We start from the raw sequence: 16988 nt of genomic DNA, 5'->3' as shown, positions 1-16988 counted from the left end.
TTTGATCTTATAAAATTACACTATATGCATGAAAAATACACCCTGCTGCTCTAAGATTCTGAAGTTTTCATAAATTTCATTAGTATTTTTATAGAGTGGCCTTTTGACTTGAGTATCATATTTTGCGTGTGTTTCTACAAGCGTCTTACAGTATCTTCCTCTGCTCTCCTCAGGATTTCGACCATCACTGTCCCTGGGTGAACAACTGCATTGGTCGGAGGAACTACCGTTACTTCTTCCTCTTCTTGCTGTCGTTGAGCGTTCACATGGTGGGAGTCTTTTCCTTCGGCCTCATATTTGTCCTCCACCACAGAGAAAAGCTGGGAGGTCTTCACACCACCGTCACGTATCCTTTTACTGCTGCAGTGCTAAACTGTAGTATATAGAGTTTTAAAAAATCCTCTCCTATATAAATCGATAACGGCCGCTGAGCAGGATTTCTACGTTTCGCCTTGACTTGTGCGCACCAGCATGGTGGTGATGTGCATAGCGGGGCTGTTCTTCATCCCGGTTATGGGCCTCACGGGCTTCCACATGGTGCTCGTAGCTCGGGGTCGAACAACTAATGAACAGGTGAGGGGGCGCTGATGAACGACTCTAATAAAAATCACACACGCTCGTTCTTCTGATTGTTCTCCTCCGTCTGTAAATATTCGCGTGTGCGTTTTGTACGACCTTGTGACGCAGGTGACGGGCAAGTTTCGTGGGGGAGTAAATCCATTCACCAAGGGTTGCTGTGGCAACGTGGAGTACGTCTTATGCAGTCCGCTGGCTCCCAGGTAACATGCTATGCTCCAATGTGTGAGCGTACACACACACACACACACACACACACTTGCATGCATTTTAACTTTTTTTTTCCCCCTCTTCCCCATGGACACCCGTGTGCAGTATGAGTCAGCACACAAATCCAGATGCGTGCATGTGCTGTGGCTCATTAAAAGCTCATGACATCCATGCTGTTTGCACAGACTGATCAGCCCCACCCAGTCACTGCAGTGACAAATACAGGCTGTGCATGGACTGAGCCGGTTGCAGCGGTGTCCTGCATGTATGTGGTTCTGTCTGACAGCAGCCAGCAGAACCCTGTGGGGGGAAAGGCAGATGGCTGAGAGATTTCACTCACTCTGCACAGAAATGGCTAATGGGAAGCAGAGGCAGTCAGCATGATTTGTCGTCCAACAGAAGGTTCTTAAAGTGAGCAGATATTTGAAATCCAAGTGAGATAAGGCACTTAAGATGCCCTCCGTTATCTGTAGCTGCTGTTTAACTAATTTTTGGATTCACACAAACGCTGGTTCAAATCAGGTTTAGTCTGATTGCTACAGGAAACACCTTTTCTTTTTTTTTTTTTTCTGTTTTTTTTTTTACAAATCCGGTAGCCAGTCAGGGATGATGAGTTGGTAATCTTGCATTTGCTTAAAAATACAAAAGAGAGCAACAAAGGCATTTGTAGTTTATTAGATTCAATAGAAAAAAGAAAAAGAAATCCCATCTTTTCCAAAAAATATTTCCAATTTCAGATTAATTTGTTTGTTTGGTACTCTTGGTTGTCCACGAGTACCAGCAGATATATTCGCAATGCAGCATAACCCGACTTACAGTTAAGTCTAAAATTATTCATACACCTGGCAGATTTAGGATCAAAATGTTTTTTTCATTCAACAGAGAAATTTATTTCTGACAGGAAGTCAGACAGGTTTCTCTCCAAAGATAATAAAACAATCTAAAAATATCATCTAATTATTATTTTTTTTAAATATCAGGTGTTAACCTGGTCACTGAGTATACGCTTTAGCTAATCCCACCTGTTTTCTATTTTCTCTTTTGAAAAGTGAAGAAAAAAACATTTACCTTCCAGATGTTTGATACCAACATTTCCAGTATGACCGGTAGCATCCGTACCGCGTTTGAGCGTGTTGGGTCTAAAGTTCAGCACATGTCAGGAAAGCTGAGTCCTGGATGAAGAGCTTTTGTGTTCACGTGCCGCCATGTTGTTCAGGTACGTGTTGGACCCCAGGAAGAGGCCCCACGTCAAAATCCAGCCCCCGTTTATCCGACCGGACCTCTCTGACCAGCAGATCACCATCAAAGTCAGCGACAACGGCATGCACAGCACGATAACGAACTCCAAGGTGAGCAGCTTGCAGTTACCACTGAACTCACCGCTCCAAAAACCCTCGTCATCCCATCACTGAGTTATTAACTCCACATCCTCCATTGTTGCCATACTTTCCCATTTTTAGACAATAGTCAAGTCCTTTATATCAGAGCATTTCCACGTGGCTGCCTCAGGACATTATTAGACTCTTTGACTTCAAAAACAAGTGACTCAGACAGGAGACAAAGAATTTGATTAGTAATAACTCAGAAATTTTGTTCTGTTTGTCTGGATTCAGTGCGTGGTTACAGTAAAAAAAAAAAAAAAGAGAAAAGGGGCAAATGTTTTGAATTTATGGTTTTGTATCTCAGTCAGACATCTTGCCTTTGTCGACAGCATGGAGGGAGATTTACTGACACATAATGATGCCAATTAAAGGAGCTCTTAAAGACAACATGTTCCGAGAAACTGTTTAAATGTCACTGCTTTTAAGTCGTTTCATAACACAAATACTTAAATAAAATCTTTTCCACAGCTTTATGGGATTTGCAAAAATATTTGTACGCCTTGAACTTTTTCTAAAATGTTGTCATGTAACACCCACAAACTGCTCCATCCAAACACAGCTAGCTGCCTAAGGAAGAGCAGTAAATCTTAGAGGAACCAAACCACCATTTACCAGGCTGCTGCTAACGGACTGCTAATAGTCTATTGTGCTAACAGACTGATGCATCACTCGGGTTTAAATATTCACATTTAAATTAAAAAATACTTTACTGATGCCAAAAAGAAATTAAATGTTGTTGTAACTCATTTAATAAAATAGTTTTTTTGTTTATCACAAATTTGGAAGTTTTACATTTCATCTGACTGGCAAACAGCTTGATCCTCCATTGGCGGCTAGCAGTAACCCCTGTAGATTCCACTCCTAACAGAGCTACGCAGGCATAAAGGTTGACTAACTAAATACTCATGTAAGACACATGGAAAATGTTTTTGTCCTTCATTAGTTTCCACTTAAAAAAGAATGCATTTAAGTTGAGTTATTGCTTCATGCAGCCGTCTGTGGGAGTTGCATTATCAGTGCATCCTTAGCAACAACAGATGGTCCTCTCAGTTATACGTGCCAATCCCCCCCACCTGTTCTGGATGCCTTTAACTCTCCCTCTCCTCCTCGTAGTCCAAAAGCAGCATCGACGGCCTGGACGGCAAAGAAACCCAGCCGCCGCTGCCCCCCAAAGCTGACAGGTACAACCAGCTGAAAGGCCAGCTGACGTCCAGCGAAGGTACGACGCTCCTTTGCACTTCTGGTACTCGTGATCCGATCCTGGTTTGTCTTTTCTAGTAGGGTTGCACCAAGAGACAACTTTCCCAAACTCCATCCGTAGATCACAAGTGTCCTAGATACTGGAGTTGGCTCTGGATAGTTCATATTTGTTCCAACAATCTTTGGTCGTTTTAGTGTCTGAGCCAAGGAACTGGCTTGATCTGTATTGACGAGACCAGCTCTGCACAGTGAATCAGCAGCAAATTTGTCGGGAAAAAAAATGGAAAGAAATTAAATGAATCACTGCCCTTTCTTTTGTGGGTTGTCCAAAAAGGATTTCTTTAGCTTAAATGGTTGCATAAATCGGTGTGAATGGTACTGACTGGGTAGAGTCCCATTCATCAGCATGAAGTGTCAGAGAAGGATAAAGCAATGTAAACAGCAGGTTAGCTACTGAAGATCCACAGCGTCATGCTGCATTATGTCAGGGAGGGAACACGTTTTGATTATCCACAGAGCACTACTGCCATCTGGTGGTGCTTGAAAGTGCTGCAGGTGTTTCTGAAGCGTATCTGTTGAAAAAGGTCTAATCATTTTGTCAATTTTTCATTAAAGGGGTGATTCTACAGTCCCTGCTGGCTACAGCTCTCATGGACAAATTTTGACTTTGCTGAAAGAATATAATTCAGTGGGGGAGAGGACAAACCATGCAAAAATTTAAACACTAATAAAATAGCTAAAAATATACTCATCTTCCTTTGTTTTAAAACTACGTTGGGAATCCAGCGTTAACAGTGGACTACCAACAATCCTAACAATCTTTTTTCCTGCCACTATAACATCCGAGTCTGGATGTTTATTACCATGCTTTGATAGTTGTCAACATGACATGCAAGAATGAACTTCAGAGTCAGTCAAATCTTAACCATTGCAATTGAAAGCCTATCTTTACTCCATTGCCTGTAAAATTTCAATAAAATAAAAAGCAGAGTACCCAGTGTAGGACCTTGGGGTACACCAACAGCACTGTCAACCATTTCAAATTGTCGTGTAAGCACACTTGTTTTTTATTACCTTTTTTGCTTCTTTTTATTCATTATTAGAGCACAGAGAATTGTCACTTGTATATATATAAAAAAAAGCAAAAAGCAACTATGAAGTGTTTTCTTTGTATGTTTTGTTTGTATAGAAAGCTCTCTTTCTGGAAAAACCCACCCTTCCACGCCAGCCATGTACAGATTCAAGCCATCCTTTGGCACAATGCCGAAAGTCCACTACCACACTGCTGGAGAGAAGGTAAGTAGAGATCTTTCCTTTTTTGGGCTCAGAACTATTATTTCAAGGTTTATGAGGGCTGTTTGTTCCTTCCTTTGCTTCTCAGATCGTTATGCCAGATGGTCGAAAAAATTCAGCCATCTTGGAAGAAGGTGTACGATCCGACTACCGATCTGAGCCAAACCTCGATCTGCCCGAGTATGCCAACGCTCCGCTCCACCGCACTTTCCAGTCCTCACCTCACCAGCTGGATGCCGATCCCACCAACTCCCACACGCTCAGCCTGAAGCAAGGTCACCGCCGGCCAGAGAAGGGCCAGCTGCAGGCGCTGCCGCCCCAGACGGTCGCTTCCACTGCATATAAGGGTGTTTTCTCTCCGAACACTCTCTCCAACCGTAACGGCAGTCTGTCCTACGACAGCCTGCTCAACCCCAGCATCTCTCCAGCCAGTGCCAATGAGTGCATGGCCCACCGGGGTATGCCATCCATGGGATTCCATTCACCCTACCTGCCCACCAAAATGTGCCACATCCGGGAATCTGAGATCCACAGACAACAGGTTGCTCAAACTTACAGTCCGGTGATGCCTCCCAGAGGGTTGGGCAGACAATCCCCTCACCTAAGGGACAGAGAGCCATCTCCGGTGCGCTATGATAACCTCTCCCAAACCATAATGGCCTCCATCCAGGAGAGGAAGGAGAAGGAGGAGAGGGAGAAGCGGCAGATGCTGCACGGACGCTCCCAGACCCATATCTACGTCCAGGACTCTGGCGTGTTCGACGCAGGTTATGGCCCACCCGCCAACGCCAGCTTCCTAGATGGACCTCGTGGACACGGGTCTAGAGGCCCGACACCGCCAGCGTACGGTGGCTCCAGGGACAATCTGATGGGGGTCGGGCTGGCAAACTACGGCCAAAGAACCCCCGTATTGCGTCACGCTGGTACCACTCTTGGCCGGGCCCCCAGGACTTCATCCACCTCCTTACACACAGACCACAGCAGCTCTAACAGCAGCCAGGGCAGGGCCCCCAGCCATGAAGGCTCCTATCGCTCCCCCACCCACAAGCCCCGATCCCCAGCCATGCCCCGATCCCCCTCCTACTCCCACCAGAAACTTTCCTACATCAGCGCTCACGACAGGACAGACTCCCCTCGGTTAGGGGGCCAGAGGTATGAATCCTGACATTGCCCCCCTCCCAGGGGGCTGCATGCATGGTAGCGATCGAGTGGGAACTGTTGGACTTTCCACTGGAAGCTCTGCTTGTTCTGGTGATCACAGCCAGCAGTTCATCACCTCTAATGTGTTATGCCTAACTGAGGCAACTTGTAGCATCTTGGTCTTGTTTATGGCATTCTGTTCTCCATTTATTCATTCGTTCTGTCGGTGTGACTTTGCACATGTCCTGTATGATTGCCTTCTAGAAAATACCATTTTTTTTCTTTCTCAATTTGTCTGTTTAATAAAATGATCTGAGTCCCAGTTTCGTTTTCACGTGCATGCCTTCGTTTCGACCACTTGTCTTCCACCTCCTTTTCTCTCCTCTAATGAAACACACCAAAATAACCCTCCATGCTGCTGTTGAGATTTCATTCTTTGAGATCCAAACAGGTAACCTGCATGTTTCCACTCCTTGTTCTGCGTCGAAGCTTTTTTCTTTTGGTGCTGAATCGTCTTTGTTTTTGTCTCCTCTTTCCACTTAGAGAGGCCATGAAAGTTAACGGGCAGATGGACTGCCACCTGAGCCCCAGTCGCCATGGTAACGTCAAAAAGGTGACGGGTGTCGGAGGCACCACGTACGAAATATCTGTGTGAGCGAGGAAAGCACCCTCAGCTTGTTCACAACAACATCGCCGTGGAGGGGAGAAATTGTCTTTTGTCCAATCAGGGCTCGTTAGTACCTGGTGATATGATTTAACTGTCCAATCAAAGGAACTCATTGTGTGAGGGTGTCAAAGCAATACCGTATGAATCTGTGGTGATGGAGAAGAGTAGTAGGGAAAAAAAAAGAAGAAGTGATGTGTGTGTGAGCGTGAAGGCTTTTGTCGTCAATAATTCTGACTCGCCATCTTGGTTGGTGGAACAGGAAGTCTGGCAGCCTGTCGTGAGGCGGCTGCTCCGGACATCTGGACCTTGGCAAGAAGACTGCTGCTCGGGTCCGACGTGACAAGAATTCATGGTGCTTCACTTTTTCTCCTCCCGTACCGTCCACATTGTCTTCGGGGGTGTTGTGATGGACATCTTAAAGGCTTTGAGAGTCAGCAAGGAAGTTTAGGAAACATAACAGGAGTGGAAAGAGAAGGTTTTATTTTCATCTCGTCTGATGGTTGCATTCCAAATTCAGTTGCTTTTGATGGAAGAAAGGAAAAGATAACTTTGTGTTTGTTAAAAATATTTTTTCTCAGGAATTAATGCAACCAGCAGACATGCTAGTTGACATGAATTCATATATTATGAATGTGTTTTTTTCCCTTGATGTTTATTGCAGATTATTTAGGGCTTTCTTTCCCTCCTTTACCTTCACAAAGGGCGGTGTGGAGCTGTGTGCCCTTGTTTTTCAGAGACTATCCTACAACACAAGAACTGGGCTGGTATGTTTGCATTCTGAAATCCTAGTATACCTCATCACAATATTTCTCACAGATTCCAGATAAGTTCAGACTTGCACAGCCCCAAGAAAAACTCATGTTTCATCAAATAAAGGAAAAAAATATTTACATGTGATTTAAAAATGAGAGTCAAATAAGGTGTCTTTTTGATACAATTTTAGTTTTTTTTTTCCTTTAACATGCCCAATCTCTTAAAAACCATGTTTGATACATATTTTTATACCTACATTTTGGTTGAATTTTAATGTTTAAAGTGAGGTGCTCCTGGTAGATATGCTTAAAAATTATGAAATGATTTAATCTTTGCTTGCAGTAGCATAATCTAAACCTGATTAATTTTTCTGAAAAATGTAACCTTTAACTTGAGTATATTTATTCAGTTGGGGGTAAAAAAAAAAAGATCTAAAGAAATAAAAGTTTTTAAACATGTGGCACAAGGAGTGCTACTCCTACCAATCACTTTAAAAGAAAAGTTTTATTTAGATTTTGTAAAGCTGATCAAAGTTTCTAGGAACTGCTGAGTATTAATACACGGCACTGATTTCTTGGAGTAAATTTATGACATTAAAAGACCCAGGCTTGATGGGGACCTATATTTATCTTGCCACCCTACAGTGAGCAGGGTGACAAGGCAGATGGTAAAAATATTTCCAAAGCTCACTGTGATGAGATCTACCGCAAAGACTGGCGTCCTGCTGCCACAAAGTCCCCATAGCAACTGAAAACAGGTTGCTTGGGAGGGATGCCAGTAAAAATGCTTTTCTGTTCCTAACATCACAAAAGAAAACATGGAATTTGCTGTCTTTCTGGTAGAATAGCTGGAAAGTGAGATGAGACTAAGATTGAGCTTTCCAGCAATACCTCAGGTAGGTTTGGTGTGTAATAAATAATGAATATGAGGAATAGCAACTCAAACCCACTAAAATACGATGGTGCGGGGCCTTTTTCTCTTCTGGAATGCTTTTTGGAACTTGTATTGGTATTTTTTTTCCTTACATACCAGGGACATTTTAAATAAAACATGCAAACTTTGTTGTTCTGTAGAAGGCAAAGTACTAATAACAGGAGTACCAATAAATATGCCACGTTAGGATTTTCTTTAATACATGTTTTTATTCTTCATCTGGATAACTGTACTCAAAAAATTACTGTCAAATTATGCTACTGTAGCAAAAAATCAACTTATTTTAAGGCTTATTTTTAACACATCTTTACCAGAGTTGCCAATAAATGTGTCCAGGTCTGTAAATATAACATTGCCATGAATTCACTAGATGAATCAGATCATGGACAATGGGTGAACTGAAATATTGCTTGTTTTACGTTGCTGTGCAAGAATAAGTCTATGGTCAATTGTAACTGATAGATTTGTGTTGTGGAAAGTAACGTTAAAGTGACATGACTAGTGAGCGGTCACATGGTCCTTATGGTCAAACATTACAGGTCAAGAAATGTGCATGTCATTATAGCTGCCTTGAGTTATCAATGCCAAACGTGGCCATACTTCTTGAACACAGCAAACGGGTGACATCTGCGCTTAAGTAGAGTGGAAATAATCGGACTATTTGCAGAGGCTGTCTGGTACAGCGCATCGACGTTTTTCTTTGCTGTTGAGATGTAAAATCCTGATGACTTTTCAAAACTGAAAGGCAGAAATTAATACAAGCTACATGTCAGATTTGTTTGCGCTACAAGAAAAGCCACCGTTGCCTTTTTTTAATGAAGAAACTGTTTCCTACACAGTTAAGTGTGTCTGAAACACTGCTGAGAGACAATGAAATGCAATCTGTCAATCAGATTGAGCAGAAAGTGACTCTGGAGAGCAGTTTGGGCTGGGTGAACCTTTTCAACTGCAAAAGAATAACAAATAAACAAATAGAAAAACAGGGGCGACTCGAACGTGCAAGTTAGGAAACCCCAGTTCCTCTCATCTGGTTGGTTTAAATTTCTCTGAAGTTCAAGGCAGAAAAACCAGAGGCTGTGGTAGTCATTTGCTAAGGTTGAACCTTTACTAACAGTTTGACCAACATGGTTGCTCTTTAAGGTCTCACCCAGCTGCCTTAAACAAAACGTTCTTGTGAGGCTGTGGTCAACAGGGCTATTTTGGCAAATGTGATGGTTGGGTGAACCAATAAAATGTAATGGTTGTTTTGTTTACTTAACTCCTGTTTGTAATGACTTTCAAACCCCTGTCTGACCATGCCTCTGAATGCAACCAACCATCATTCCACCTTAAGGTGACTGCCGTTACGCCAATGTTCCTTTCCTAGGATGGACATCACTGCAGGTCAGGGCCCCATTCCTGACGGTCGACAACGACCAACCATTTTGTTTCAAAGACATATATGTATAATAGAGAATACACAATAGCTGTATATGTGTTCCTATTTTTGTGAAGAGGAAATATTCCCATGACCTGAAAGAATAAAATTTCCAACTCTGAGCGAATCTGTTTATTCTTGATAATCACCTGCAAGAGGAACTGATGTTTTATATGAATTGTGTCCAGAAGAGGGCGCCAGAGCTCAATATGCTCCAATCACCAATCAGACAGACTTTAGTGGTGATTGGAGCAAATTGAGCACGACTGCCCTCTTCTGGACAGCATCATGATCACTGTACACCTCAACCAGAATTCGTCATCACAGGCTGTTGTAAATTATTTTTAAAGTAACCTGATAAAGTAAAATATGGTAAATACTGTCAAAACCTGCAACAGCTCTTACTTTGAGACTTCATCTGGACCCGCCAGTTGCTTGACCTTACCTACCTTTGATGAGTCAGGTGGATCCTCAGCTTGCTTGTAGTGATCGTTTCAGTGTCCATCGTCGACCTGCTGATGGTTCCAGATGACATTTTTTTCTTCTCGAATGTTTTAGGGACGCCAGCAGCCAAACAACCCACCGCTGAGAGGCCATGGTTGGGCCGTGTCTGCTGCTTTGTTTAGACACAAAAATGGCTTCCAAAACACCATCAGGGACAAAAAAAAAAAAAGTCCAACTTAGAATAATGTTTCAGAAAACACTTAACGTAAAACAAATACAGGGATTTCAACACATAGCGCTGCAGCAACTTACTGACTCACTCAGCACTGAAAGTTTAAGGCATTTTGGCCCCGTCAACTTGGAGACCATTTCAGGTGAAGACGCAAAAGTTAGTTATTTAGGCTGGGCGTAGATATTGTTTTAAACCGGGCTCCAGAGTTGATGAATATCAGAACACCGGTTTCTTGTCTCATGTGGCCGAACCGCCTTAAGCTCGTAAATAAACGTGGCACTGTTTAACATCTAAAGTTTTGAAAATATACATTTTTCTAATAACAAAAGTTTATATCCTATATAGTTTTAGAATAATTTACAGAAATAGTGATATTGTATTATATATTCAAAATGTTTGCACTGAGACGAGAGTCGAGAGCCACCAGAAGAAAAATAAATCCTATCCATTATACAAGCTACAGTTGTTGCATTAACCAGACATCAGAAGTTTCTTACCTGGATGGTTGCCAAGTGGTCTGAAGTTTTTCCAAGAGTAAATTTTATTGGGTTTCCTGACGAGCTTCATTGAGGTGCTTTTGTTTTCCAGCAGGATTTGAAATTGGCTCACATTGTTAAAAGGACCAATGGTTACTAAAGCATGCAAGACAAATCACTAAGAATTGAGTGAACATGCTGTAAAGCACATGAACAGAATTTTTAGTAGGGAGACATTTCAGTACTAAAAATCCTTTTTATTTTCCTTATAATATTCAAGTTTCCTACTAGAAAAGTGAGTTTTCATTAATTCTAGCCACAATAAAGCTATATAGTTACAAATGTTAAAATGAATTAGTGAAATAATGTTTCCGATGACATTTTCATTTACCGAGATGTGTTTTTTTTATACATGGATACAAGCGTGTGATCTTTACCAGCTTTTATTTGAAGGAGGAGGAAACATTTCAGGTCATCTGAGTGCAAACGAAGAGCAACATTTCATCCATATACATGTATTTACAGATGCACTGGCACTTGGATGCACTGAAGAGTCAAGGTAGAGAGAACGTATTCGGTGGAAAGAAAAAGGAGCGGGCGGTGCGAACACAGAACCAAGATGGGGCGCACTCCGTTACATACACTTTACATGCTTTGAAGTCTGGGAATGTTAAGAGCTAAAAACATACAAACTTATCTCCTGATGAGAAACATGAGTCGGGGGGCGGGGAGGAAGAGAGAGAAAAAGCTGCACAAATTAATGAACCGTTTTCACTTTGGACTTAATAGTTTTCAAGACTTTTTAAGAGAGAGAGAGAAAAAAAAAGATTCTTAACTAAGTGCATCTGATTCGTGGTGGACACTGTGACTTCGAAACACTCATCTGATGCTCCCCAATGTCCAGAGTGAATTCCTCCTTTTTCTGCCACAGACTGGACTAAACCGAGGGATAAATCACCTCAAAGAGACGTCTACTCCTTGCCGTCTAATAGTGGAAGTGTGGATAGGACGCACAGGCCCATAGAGAGTCATCAGTGGGTTTCACCTTCAAAATGCGTCTCCATAATCCCTGGTTCCTGACCTGGTGCTGCTAATGAGCAGGCTACATTATCCTCTCACCCTACAAATGAACTCTGCTTCAGAATAACAAAAAGCAAAACAAAACAAAAAATACCCCAATGTGGGAATCATCGCTATCACAAGCCTCTTTTCACAGTTTGTTAATAGTAATGTTGAACTCTCAAAAGTAAGGGTGGAAAAGTGTTGGCTTCCACTGAGCAGAATGGGAACAGGGTCAGAGAAAATATATATATTTGTTATTAACTTTGTTTCTGATATTTTCTCCAGTGGCTTCAAGGACTTGTGATCTTGAGGCAAAACAGATTTTAAAAAACAAAAAACTAATATGCAAGAGTCCAAATTCAGTTCATAGAGTCTATTGTAGAAAAAGAGGAAAACTGAAAAAAACAAAACAAAACAAAAAAAAACTGAAGATCAGCAAAGCAAGTTCTTGGTTCTTAATTCTTCTCAGCTTTCACCTCCTTTTTCTCAGTTTCCTTTTTGTCCTCTTCCTTCTTTCCCTCAGATGCCTTATCTTTTACTGAAAGCTCCTCCAGCTTCTCTGCCACCTTGTTTGCACTGTCAGTGTTGCCTGTGGCGAAACGATACAGGATCCATGAACATTTTCAGCAATTTTCTTGTCTTAAAATGTATTCTGATTTCTACGACTGCATAGTAAGGCCATTGTAGATTCAAAGAATAAATTTCTGCACAAAGAACTCAGAAACAAGGAAATGTCCAAGATTGAAAAGTAAAAAATTTGCTAGAAAAACCCTCCTGAAATGTTCAGATTCATCTCAGAAATTTGAGAAATTGCAAATATTTGAAAAAGTTTGATTTTTGGACATCATCAGAAATGTTTACTTTTATTTTAAATTAAAAAATTCAGTTTCTTTTCCTGGCAAATGTGCTTCTTTTCAAACTCAAATTAATGCGATTTTGTGGTGGAAAGTTGCTCCTCTTTATTATCTATTAATCTACAACGGCCCTAATACGCTGTCATACATTTCCATTGATGGAAATATGTGATGGTATTTAAAGAAAAAAAGAAAAGAAAAAAGTTGCCTCTTAACCAAAAATGAGTAGAAGTCTATTTAAAAAGAAGCCAAAATGTAGCAAAATGCAACACCAGCAGCCTTTTAGCAAAGCTAGTCACGTTACATTATGCATGTTTATGTAGCAGACAGAAAAAGTCCAAAGCTGGAATAAGCAGCAAAGGACAGAGTGTGTCTGCATTGTATTTACATTTCATAACGTTTTTATTATTTATGTCAGTTCATTTGGTAGAATTTATTTTTTGTTAGAAATAAATTCTACCAAACATCATCCAGCTAAATTAACTGAAGGTTAATGCGTAATGCTTGTTGTTTTATTCAAATGCGTCTACAACAATAACCAGCACACTGAAATGTACTAAATAGGCCAAAAAAAATCTAAAAATGAAAAAGGTTTATGTATTATGTACCTGATCCCTCTACTTGCTTTTTAACTTCCTCTTTGCATTCGTCAAACTTCACCTTGAACTTCTGAGCGTCTGTTGAAGGAAAATGCAGGTTGTCAGCTGGAGCAAACAGAAACAGCCTTCTTTAAATACTGAACACTACTCACTTTCTGCGTTTAAGAAGCGGATCGCCAGGAGTTCTGGTTTGGGACATTCGTCAGCGTAGTCTGCTAGTGTGTTCCACACCCATGCTCTGTCGCTGCCGGAGTTGGGCTTCAGCTCCATCAGCGGGCTGACTGCAGGTTACAGGAAGGTCAGACTGTTACAAAGGGAGAAGCGGCTGGATGTGCGTCTACTTGAGGACAACACCGCTTCGCAGTTTATGAGGGCTGTTGATTTAAATCGATGCGAAATGTTAGTTCAGTCCAGCAGAACCGCCTAAATGTGCTAGAACATTATTTACTTTACCTTTTCTCTCTGGCTAACAAGTAGGGGGTGAGAATTTATTGCATTATCTTGATAAATTTTGTATCACGATTATTTTTGATTTATCTTTGTCATGACAAATTCCAATTAATGGTGTTTAAAATCCCCCATTACTGGCCTTACTGTTGGGGATTGTTAGTTCTACTATTTTCTCCACTGTTTGTTCAATAAAAGCATCAATAAATATCAATATATTTGAAAACACTGCTAGCAACTTGCAGCTTGGTGATACAAATCACACTTCTTTATGCGACTGGTGTCCGAAGGAACCACATTGGAAATGGGAATGTTTCCAAGAGTGAGATCTGTGTTTGTGGGGCTCTGAATGCTGTGGCACATGGTCACAGTCACACCTAAAAAGACATTACCTTAAAAAAAAAAAAAAAANTAAATGTGTCCAGGTCTGTAAATATAACATTGCCATGAATTCACTAGATGAATCAGATCATGGACAATGGGTGAACTGAAATATTGCTTGTTTTACGTTGCTGTGCAAGAATAAGTCTATGGTCAATTGTAACTGATAGATTTGTGTTGTGGAAAGTAACGTTAAAGTGACATGACTAGTGAGCGGTCACATGGTCCTTATGGTCAAACATTACAGGTCAAGAAATGTGCATGTCATTATAGCTGCCTTGAGTTATCAATGCCAAACGTGGCCATACTTCTTGAACACAGCAAACGGGTGACATCTGCGCTTAAGTAGAGTGGAAATAATCGGACTATTTGCAGAGGCTGTCTGGTACAGCGCATCGACGTTTTTCTTTGCTGTTGAGATGTAAAATCCTGATGACTTTTCAAAACTGAAAGGCAGAAATTAATACAAGCTACATGTCAGATTTGTTTGCGCTACAAGAAAAGCCACCGTTGCCTTTTTTTAATGAAGAAACTGTTTCCTACACAGTTAAGTGTGTCTGAAACACTGCTGAGAGACAATGAAATGCAATCTGTCAATCAGATTGAGCAGAAAGTGACTCTGGAGAGCAGTTTGGGCTGGGTGAACCTTTTCAACTGCAAAAGAATAACAAATAAACAAATAGAAAAACAGGGGCGACTCGAACGTGCAAGTTAGGAAACCCCAGTTCCTCTCATCTGGTTGGTTTAAATTTCTCTGAAGTTCAAGGCAGAAAAACCAGAGGCTGTGGTAGTCATTTGCTAAGGTTGAACCTTTACTAACAGTTTGACCAACATGGTTGCTCTTTAAGGTCTCACCCAGCTGCCTTAAACAAAACGTTCTTGTGAGGCTGTGGTCAACAGGGCTATTTTGGCAAATGTGATGGTTGGGTGAACCAATAAAATGTAATGGTTGTTTTGTTTACTTAACTCCTGTTTGTAATGACTTTCAAACCCCTGTCTGACCATGCCTCTGAATGCAACCAACCATCATTCCACCTTAAGGTGACTGCCGTTACGCCAATGTTCCTTTCCTAGGATGGACATCACTGCAGGTCAGGGCCCCATTCCTGACGGTCGACAACGACCAACCATTTTGTTTCAAAGACATATATGTATAATAGAGAATACACAATAGCTGTATATGTGTTCCTATTTTTGTGAAGAGGAAATATTCCCATGACCTGAAAGAATAAAATTTCCAACTCTGAGCGAATCTGTTTATTCTTGATAATCACCTGCAAGAGGAACTGATGTTTTATATGAATTGTGTCCAGAAGAGGGCGCCAGAGCTCAATATGCTCCAATCACCAATCAGACAGACTTTAGTGGTGATTGGAGCAAATTGAGCACGACTGCCCTCTTCTGGACAGCATCATGATCACTGTACACCTCAACCAGAATTCGTCATCACAGGCTGTTGTAAATTATTTTTAAAGTAACCTGATAAAGTAAAATATGGTAAATACTGTCAAAACCTGCAACAGCTCTTACTTTGAGACTTCATCTGGACCCGCCAGTTGCTTGACCTTACCTACCTTTGATGAGTCAGGTGGATCCTCAGCTTGCTTGTAGTGATCGTTTCAGTGTCCATCGTCGACCTGCTGATGGTTCCAGATGACATTTTTTTCTTCTCGAATGTTTTAGGGACGCCAGCAGCCAAACAACCCACCGCTGAGAGGCCATGGTTGGGCCGTGTCTGCTGCTTTGTTTAGACACAAAAATGGCTTCCAAAACACCATCAGAGACAAAAAAAAAAAAGTCCAACTTAGAATAATGTTTCAGAAAACACTTAACGTAAAACAAATACAGGGATTTCAACACATAGCGCTGCAGCAACTTACTGACTCACTCAGCACTGAAAGTTTAAGGCATTTTGGCCCCGTCAACTTGGAGACCATTTCAGGTGAAGACGCAAAAGTTAGTTATTTAGGCTGGGCGTAGATATTGTTTTAAACCGGGCTCCAGAGTTGATGAATATCAGAACACCGGTTTCTTGTCTCATGTGGCCGAACCGCCTTAAGCTCGTAAATAAACGTGGCACTGTTTAACATCTAAAGTTTTGAAAATATACATTTTTCTAATAACAAAAGTTTATATCCTATATAGTTTTAGAATAATTTACAGAAATAGTGATATTGTATTATATATTCAAAATGTTTGCACTGAGACGAGAGTCGAGAGCCACCAGAAGAAAAATAAATCCTATCCATTATACAAGCTACAGTTGTTGCATTAACCAGACATCAGAAGTTTCTTACCTGGATGGTTGCCAAGTGGTCTGAAGTTTTTCCAAGAGTAAATTTTATTGGGTTTCCTGACGAGCTTCATTGAGGTGCTTTTGTTTTCCAGCAGGATTTGAAATTGGCTCACATTGTTAAAAGGACCAATGGTTACTAAAGCATGCAAGACAAATCACTAAGAATTGAGTGAACATGCTGTAAAGCACATGAACAGAATTTTTAGTAGGGAGACATTTCAGTACTAAAAATCCTTTTTATTTTCCTTATAATATTCAAGTTTCCTACTAGAAAAGTGAGTTTTCATTAATTCTAGCCACAATAAAGCTATATAGTTACAAATGTTAAAATGAATTAGTGAAATAATGTTTCCGATGACATTTTCATTTACCGAGATGTGTTTTTTTTATACATGGATACAAGCGTGTGATCTTTACCAGCTTTTATTTGAAGGAGGAGGAAACATTTCAGGTCATCTGAGTGCAAACGAAGAGCAACATTTCATCCATATACATGTATTTACAGATGCACTGGCACTTGGATGCACTGAAGAGTCAAGGTAGAGAGAACGTATTCGGTGGAAAGAAAAAGGAGCGGGCGGTGCGAACACAGAACCAAGATGGGGCGCACTCCGTTACATACACTT

At 41.1% G+C, this 16988-nt stretch overlaps 2 protein-coding genes across 3 annotated transcripts in view; one reads left to right on the top strand and one right to left on the bottom strand.

The window, feature by feature from the left end:
- Positions 1 to 15313, top strand: part of zdhhc8b (zDHHC palmitoyltransferase 8b) — an 84129-nt gene extending 68816 nt beyond the window's left edge. The window contains exons 4-12 of one of the 2 annotated variants that reach the window (XR_001424961.1): positions 174 to 346; positions 471 to 573; positions 688 to 779; positions 2003 to 2135; positions 3282 to 3387; positions 4558 to 4664; positions 4750 to 5813; positions 6345 to 8490; positions 14111 to 15313. Coding sequence is in view for 1 of the 2 variants with exons in the window: in XM_015032216.1 (XP_014887702.1) it covers positions 174 to 346; positions 471 to 573; positions 688 to 779; positions 2003 to 2135; positions 3282 to 3387; positions 4558 to 4664; positions 4750 to 5813; positions 6345 to 6456 (1890 nt within the window). In the remaining variant the exon portion in view is untranslated. Of the gene's footprint in view, positions 1 to 173; positions 347 to 470; positions 574 to 687; positions 780 to 2002; positions 2136 to 3281; positions 3388 to 4557; positions 4665 to 4749; positions 5814 to 6344; positions 9694 to 14110 lie in introns of those variants that run through there. The other variant, XM_015032216.1, reaches the window with a different exon arrangement.
- Positions 12144 to 13683, bottom strand: LOC106947321 (ran-specific GTPase-activating protein-like). The gene is made up of 3 exons (XM_015032231.1): positions 13391 to 13683; positions 13248 to 13316; positions 12144 to 12374 (listed from the first exon to the last, which is right to left on the bottom strand). Exons 1-3 carry the CDS (start codon positions 13506 to 13508, stop codon positions 12241 to 12243), a joined length of 321 nt encoding a protein of 106 aa, XP_014887717.1. The 5' UTR covers positions 13509 to 13683; the 3' UTR covers positions 12144 to 12240.
- Positions 15314 to 16988: the final 1675 nt, after the last annotated feature.

This window comes from Poecilia latipinna, unplaced genomic scaffold, assembly GCF_001443285.1.
Source record: "Poecilia latipinna isolate Pla-1442-1.1 unplaced genomic scaffold, P_latipinna-1.0 Scaffold234, whole genome shotgun sequence".
NCBI classification, from domain to species: Eukaryota; Metazoa; Chordata; class Actinopteri; order Cyprinodontiformes; family Poeciliidae; genus Poecilia; species Poecilia latipinna.
Note: the sequence above shows the minus strand (reverse complement) of the source record. Positions and strands in the feature narration are given on the sequence as shown.

Bases quoted from the DNA above. Each gene is read 5' to 3' on its own strand.
- LOC106947321 (XM_015032231.1), bottom strand. From the start codon at position 13,508: ATGGAGCTGAAGCCCAACTCCGGCAGCGACAGAGCATGGGTGTGGAAC. The intron at 13,317-13,390 runs GTGAGTAGTGTT...TTCCTTCAACAG, and splicing joins CCGCTTCTTAAACGCAGAAA to ACGCTCAGAAGTTCAAGGTG. The intron at 12,375-13,247 runs GTACATAATACA...GTTTCGCCACAG, and splicing joins AAAGCAAGTAGAGGGATCAG to GCAACACTGACAGTGCAAAC.